The sequence below is a fragment of the Lolium rigidum genome, chromosome 6 (assembly GCF_022539505.1).
Source record: "Lolium rigidum isolate FL_2022 chromosome 6, APGP_CSIRO_Lrig_0.1, whole genome shotgun sequence".
Lineage (NCBI taxonomy): Eukaryota > Viridiplantae > Streptophyta > Magnoliopsida > Poales > Poaceae > Lolium > Lolium rigidum.
Window position 1 is genome coordinate 168,877,397 of NC_061513.1, and position 7,328 is coordinate 168,884,724.

General features: G+C 50.7%; 1 protein-coding gene across 1 annotated transcript; it reads right to left on the reverse strand.

Annotated features, from left to right (window-relative positions):
• Positions 1 to 2,015: 2,015 nt before the first annotated feature.
• LOC124666015 (trimethyltridecatetraene synthase-like) lies at positions 2,016 to 3,839 on the reverse strand. Its single transcript, XM_047203363.1, has 2 exons — positions 2,942 to 3,839; positions 2,016 to 2,795 (listed from the first exon to the last, which is right to left on the reverse strand). The coding sequence occupies exons 1-2, from the start codon at positions 3,836 to 3,838 to the stop codon at positions 2,163 to 2,165; spliced, it is 1,530 nt and encodes a 509-aa protein (XP_047059319.1). The 5' UTR covers position 3,839; the 3' UTR covers positions 2,016 to 2,162.
• Positions 3,840 to 7,328: the final 3,489 nt, after the last annotated feature.

Sequence of the window (7,328 nt, forward strand, 5' to 3'; positions counted from 1 at the left end):
TCTACTTGTTTTCGCAAACAATCATCATCCACACTATACATCTAATCCTTTGTTACGGCAAGCCGGTGAGATTGACAACCTCATTGTTTCGTTGGGGCAAAGTACTTTGGTTGTGTTGTGCGGGTTCCACGTTGGCGCCGAATCCCCGGTGTTGCGCCGCACTACATCCCGCCGCCATCAACCTTCGACGTGCTTCTTGGCTCCTCCTGGGTCGATAAACCTTGGTTTCTTTCTGAGGGAAAACTTGCTGCTGTACGCATCACACCTTCCTCTTGGGGTTCCCAACGGACGTGTGTTTTACACGCCATCACTGTTGCATTGGCGACATGGACCAATCGAGAGATCTCGTTGCGTCGTACAAGTTATCATTCACTTCATCGTCGTGTTTCTCCGCTGCCATCACCCCGTGATCATCATCATCGCCGTTTCTTACTGAGAAGATCGGGCCACCCCTTATCAGATTAGATAGATAGAAAGTTTATGTACAGAAAACGACGCTGCGAACGCAAGGTTCACAGTGCCCTCATGACTCGCACACCCCACTCACACCGCAAGCCCCTAGCTAATGGCCTCTAGGGTCCTGGGTCTGGGCGTAAGCCCGCTGCGAGATCCCTTCTCTTACCAATGCCGCCACCGCGTCAGGTTGCAATGCGACATTGTTGAAGACGCGCCTATTCCTTTCCTTCCAAATTCCCCAAATGGAGTAGATGATTGCTCCACTTGCCTCCCTTGGCTTCTCCTTAGGTATGGTGGAGATCGTCGCGTCCCACCAATCGTTGAGGGTCATGCCTCCGGCGGGAGGCGGCACTCAGAGCTGCCCATTCCAGCGAAGATCTTTTCCCGCACCGTCGTGGAGAAGTGCAATCAAGCGTGAGGTGTTGCACCGTCTCAGGATGGATCCTGCAAAGTTTGCATATCGGATCATGAGGCCATCCACGGATGGCCAAGTTATCAGCCGTGAGGATCTTGCCGTGAAGAGCTGAGAAACTTTTGGTTTGATTGACCCTTTTACTTCTCCTATACGGACCTCTACTGTAATTTTCGTTAGTGAAATTGGGGAGAGATCCTTTTCTCAAAAAAGTGTGCTTTGTAGCGAGCCACTGTTGGAAACCTGGGATCACTATTTTCGAGTGCCCTTTCTCCAAATCATGCCGGCAGTACCTCTGCCCTGCACTTCAGCTCCCTACAGGAACCAACTACCTTGATAGTTTGAACCTTCTCAAGCTACACTTGGACGAGCCTTTCTTCATGTAGATTATTATCCACTCTGCACGGGCAATCTGAAACACGACCAGTGCCAAGATTTTCAAAGGCGTCAGGCGTAACTTGTGTAGATGCAGAGCTATTTTTAAAGAGGAGTTGCGGTGACTAAAATTCAGAGCAAAACGAAATAAGTACAAGATGTTGTCAGGCTGGGTAGATAGTTTCATTTAATTTTACCCCTTTTTTGGACAGTTCTCTTGCACAACTGTCACCTACGAAAAAATTCTACAAAAATATACAGTAGAGTCCTACTGCTTCCATAAAAAAAAATGCAACTGTAGCGAATTACTATTTTTAAAATTAATTTTCCCGAGACACTACGACATAAGGGAAGAAGGAAATCAAAGATAAGGACACGTGTTCAACATTAAAAAAAAAGATAAGATAAGGATATGGAGGCTGATGGCGTTAGGTTGAGGCTCTCAACGACCACACGTCTCTCCTGCTGAATGCCAGTCACCGGAACCAGGAGCGTCGGAACTCTGAAGCACCAACCAGGACCCCAACATAGAGAGACGCCGGATCTAGCCCATCTCATCTGAACGAGCCAAAACCCTCTGACGGGATCACCGGCCACGGCCTAGCTAGCACGATAACAAAAGTCAAGCCGAGAGGGTGAACCTTATTTCACTTACTGATGGAATTACTGAGTTTTATTAATTACGAATCATCATATTTTTTTGCGGGTACGGAGTTACACATTTCTGTAGAGTTTTCCATAAATCTTCCACTCGAATCTAAGCTACAAAATAAATGCCATATACATCGATTGATCATTGATGCAGAGGTTGGGCTTCCTTTTTCTACTAAATAAAAATATATAATACAAGATCAGTAAAACAATACACACAAAATACAGCGACGCAGGCAACGATGGCGCGTGTGCATACCTGTACGTATCAAGCTTGGGTGTAGAGGCGAGCCTGGAGCTTGGGTTCAGGTATGGCCTCCAGCGGGAACTTGCGCGGCGTGGTCATCCCGTATATCTCCTCCATGCTCAGCGCCTCCTTGGTCACGCCGCTCGGGAGCCTCCACGTGAACCCGTGCAGGAGGTTGGCCAGGCTCATCTGGATCACCTTCAGCCCGAGGCTGTACCCTGGGCACATCCTGCGCCCCGACCCGAACGGCAGCAGCTCGAAGTCCTGCCCCTTGACATCGATCTTGCTGCCGATGAACCGCTCCGGCAAGAACTGCTCCGGCGCGTCCCACAGTGCTGGGTCGCGGCCGATGGACCACACGTTCACGAGCACACGCGTGCCGACGGGGATGTCGTAGCCGTCAACGGACGCGTCCTGGCGGGACAGTCGGGGTGCCAGCATCGGCGCCACCGGGTGTAGCCGCATCGTCTCCTTAACAATGGCCTCCATGTAGGGGAGACTCGTCATGTCCTCCTCGGTCACCCAGTGCTCTCGCCCCACTACGCGGTCCAGCTCCTCCGTGGCATTGGCGAACACCTCGGGCTTCTTCAGGATCTCTGACATTGCCCACTCCACCGTAATGGCCGAGCTCTCAGTGCCGGCGACGATGAGGTCCTGCGTGGAATTAAGTATAGTAGTTTTGTGCGATTAGTGGTTCACCGTATTTTAGCTTCCACACCGCACAGTCGATCGGAAATGTTGAAACTGAAGTTCTTTTACCGACTAGTAACGGAAAATTACATGGACATGGACGCACTTACGAGAATGAAAGCCTTGGCGCCATCCCGGTGGATCGGTACCTCGAGATTGGGGTCGCTGGTTATCTCCAGCAGCACGTCCACCATATCCTTGGCCACGAAGCTCTCCCCCTCGAGGTGGCGCCGCCCGTTGTGCTCGTCAACGACGTGCTCCAGGAACCGGTCGAACTTCTTGCTCAGCTTCTTCATCCTCTTGATGTACCCCTGCAGGTCCATCCAGTCGAGCCACGGGATGGAGTCGCCGATGTTGAACACGCCGTTGAGAAGGAACCACTCGTCGACCATCCACCTGAACTCCTCCTGCGTCGTCGTAGTCTCCTTGTGCAGGTACTTCTTGCCCAGCACCATGCGCGTGATCACGTTGAGGCTCAAGGTGAACAGGTGGTCCTTGAGCAGCACGACACGCCCGGAGGCGTCGTTCAGATCGCGCAGGAGCGCGCACATCTCCTCGCTGCGGATGTACCTGTATGACTCGAGCCGCTTGGCACTGAAGAGCTCCGTGAGGCACATCTTGCGTGCCTGCCGCCAGTAGGCGCCATAGGAGGACCAGGTGATGTCGCTGTAGTGGTAAGCTGTGTACTTGCCGGCGGCAGTCTTGGGCCGGTCGATGAACACGACGTCCTGGGTCTTTAGGAAGAACTTGGCCATCTCTGCGGACGAGCCGACGACGACGGGGATCGAACCGAACTGGAGGTACATGAGAGGGCCGTACCTCTTGGAGAGCGCGTGGATGGAACGATGGGGGAGTGATCCGATGAGGTTGAGGTTCCCGATGATCGGCCAAGGCTTAGGTCCAGGTGGGAGCCTGTATGCCCGGCGGCCACGCCGGAGAATGGTTGCTAGGAACAGCACGCTGGGGAGCACGATGGCGAGGAAGGGCGCCCATGGTGGTAGCTCCATTGGGGGCTTGAACCGGCCTCGATTTCATGGGTGCCTAGCGTCCACTTATTATGCCTGGTAGTAAGGGCCTATGCAATGGTCTAGACAACTACTGTCTGCTCTCCACGCCACCCTGTAGACTCTGATGTAGACACTTTGTACATCAAGTCTTTTGAGGTGTCTGAAGTCTGAACAAGAAACCATCAATTCCATGGAGTATATTTGTTCTGCATGTTTGCCGCAGCAAAAAAAAGAGCTTCTCAAAGTTTCATGTCTATTTTTGGTCCGCAAACAAACCTATCTTACTTCATTTCTATGCATGCTCAAGTAACACCTACACGCAATCCAACAAAGAGAACCAGCTAGAGCATCTCCACTCACAAAGGCTTCTCAAACAGGTTATCGGGACTCTGTCGGGGCCCCCTTCGCCATTGGCAACATCCTCTCCGATGCTTGCTGGCCGGGGCTTTCTGCTGGCTCCGCCTCCACCTTCATCTTGCTCTGTTGCTGGCAGCTATGGAAGCACCGCAACGGAGTTGTATTCGACAGCGACACTCCCTCTCTCCATATGCTCCGTCGCCGCTGCCGTGAGGATGCCGCTCTCTGGCTGCACCGTCTCCCGGCAGCTCGCCAGGCTGACGTGGAGGACTGGCTCTTGCGGCTTGCCGTCAGGGACGCTTAGCTTCTCCGGCCCCCCACCCTCCTCCTTGCTGTATTTTGCCTAGATACGTCGCCTTGTAAAACTCATGCATGCCGTTTGGGCCTTCTGATATATATAAGATTCAGGTGGGGATTAATTCCCCCCCCCCCCTGAAAATTAAAAAAAAAAACAGGTTATCGGGTGCCGGCGCCAAAAAACGAGCTCAACCGTGCCTCTCAAATTTGGCGTGAGCTCAAAATGTGGGTGGGCCAGCGCTAATATTCTCTCCAAAATCATTCTATTTTCCTCCATTTCTTCTCCACTTCACACAGTTCCGCTCCTGCCATCGAGAAGCTGCACTCTTCCATCATGGTGTGCATGACTGACACTCGCACGCCACCAAGTGGGCAGAGCAGGCCGCACAGATGGAAGTGGTCCTGGCAGCAAGGTGGGCATCGATCATCGAAAGGCAGGATATCAAGCTCGACCTGATCAAGGCTAGCGTGACGGCGAAGAAAAAGAAGGAGGACATGGCGATGTTGCTGGTCGACAAAAGCGGCATGGACAATGATGTAAGGGCGTGGTGTGTGGAGATCCACCGGCGACCCATGCCAACACCACTACGCCCACCGACGACCTCGACTCCATTGGTGTCATAGACCTCGCCAGCTACTGAGGCTTCACCGGCGACAGCTACTCCACCATCGGCAACCCCAGAAGAGGTGCCTTCTATCCCGGTGGATGATCTCGCCCTTTGATTTTTGCGGCCATGTAATGCTAGTCAGCGTAAGTCTTTTTTGTTTTGTTTTGCTAGACATTGATTTACAACGATTTGCGACAACGTGATCATCGAGACTATGTGATCGATTTGTAGATGTCAAAACTATAAAATCGATGAAATATAATATTTAAAATTATTAAATTTATATTTCTCAAAAAAAATTATTAAATTTATTTGGAGGCCGCATTTGGAGCTGGGGCCGGAAGCCTGTGCCCCCGATAATGTACTTACGCTGATGCTTCCCCATAAGACCATGCACCGGACACCTTATGAAGGGACCGAGTGGAAATGCTTGGTAAGAAACTGAGCAAACCAGCAACGATATGAAAAGATGCCACTGCTATCATGGAGGGCACCACGAGCGAGACCCTGTCCGGCTCGCAGCAGGCAGCAGCAGCAGCTATTGGTCCGTGCTGGCCTTGTCTTGACTGGCGGCGACGACGCAGCGTTGCACGCTGATGTGCGCCTGGCCGCGCCGTGACCACCAATGGACCTCTCTCTCCATGGGAATGAATGAGACGACGACGCACCATGTGGCCATAGCCTGCGTGTTGTTCCTGACGGGGCTCCAGGCCTCCACGTGCACGCGGCGGTGAAAGAGACGACGACGCAGCAGCTTTGATATCGTCCAGCCGTCTAGGTCTCCGACGGCGACAAGGAGTGTTTTTTGATTGGGCAACATACAGATTTAGCCTTGACAGACTTCTCCGTTCTTCTCATCTCTATTACTGTACTAGAATACATGCTGTGGTCAAGATTTTTTCTTTTACTGGAGGGCACCGAAATTAGCGGTTACCATGAAATCTCGAAAGTTTCGGCAATTTACCTTTCGAGTTAACTCATACAAAAATTGAATTCAATTTTTTCGAACATCAAAACGAATAAGATTACTTTCCTAGTAGTAACTAGATAGTGGTACTTGCATTTGCAGTACAGAGTGGTCACATGGTCGCACGATCGATCCCTGGTCAGCTAGTCTTAACTTTTAAAATAACAATTTAGCCTATCAACGAGTAAAATTAAAATATGTCAGCGGGTGAAGTCGAACCCGGAATCGATGAGGACGCCCCGAAAGACTTACTAACACAACAACCCGTCGCATGTTTTATATAGCATGCGTTACTTATTTGACCTTATTCCTGAAGTTCAAATTCATTAGATTTTTTTTGTCCGGTAGCAGAGTTTCTCGGAGGGGAACAAGATTTTCAGTTTTTGGCGAGATTTCGGAAATCTCGGCCGAGAAAAAAACCCTGGTTGTGGCCATAAAGCAAATGCCCTCTGACAAGGCATCCGGGCCTGATGACTTTACCGTGGTGTTTTTCAAGAAATGTTGGGGAATCATAAAGGACGATGTAATGGGTGCCATACACCAATTCAACAACCTCCATGTTGCCCACCTCCAATGGTTGAATTCGGCCAACATAGTGTTCTTGCCAACAAAGGAGGGGGCCAAGGAGATCTCCGAGTATAGGCCTATTAGCTTGATCCATGAAAATGCGAAAATCATAGCGAAGATGATTGCCATTCGGCTGGCCCACTCATGAATGACCTTGTTTCTAATGGCCAAAGCGCGTTCATTAAGAAGAGGTGTATCCACAACAACTTCATGTATGTTCACAACCTCGCAAGAAGACTACATAAAAGCAAAATCCCTATGCTCCTCTTCAGGTCCTACATCCGCAAAGCCTTCGACTCCGTGCGATGGGAATTCGTTCTCGAGCTCATTAAGAGACATGGCTTCCCTCCAAAGTTTCGGGATTGAACTACCGCCTTTCTTAGCACCTCATCCTCTCAAGTCTTGCTCAATGCAGTGGTCGGTTTAACTATCAAGCATGGAAGGGGTCTTAGACAAGGAGACCCCCTCTCCCCGCTCCTTTTTGTACTCGCCATCGACCCCCTTCAACAACTCCTTGAGTTGGCCACACACCGTGGCCTTTTCCAAAAAATACGTTGGAGGGAAACCATCATTAGAACTTCTCTCTATGCAGATGATGCACCTGTATTTGTGTCACCTTTCCTTCCCCATGAAGTATTTATGTTTGCCACTTTCGGTGTGGCAACTTTAAAAGGGTTGACTTTCAACTGCTTGA

What these genes read in the sequence shown, in the direction of transcription:
- LOC124666015 (XM_047203363.1), bottom strand. Translation starts at nt 3,838, where the DNA reads ATGGAGCTACCACCATGGGCGCCCTTCCTCGCCATCGTGCTCCCCAGC. An exon ending in GCGCCAAGGCTTTCATTCTC is followed by an intron (nt 2,796 to 2,941) that starts GTAAGTGCGTCC and finishes AATTCCACGCAG; the next exon opens with GACCTCATCGTCGCCGGCAC.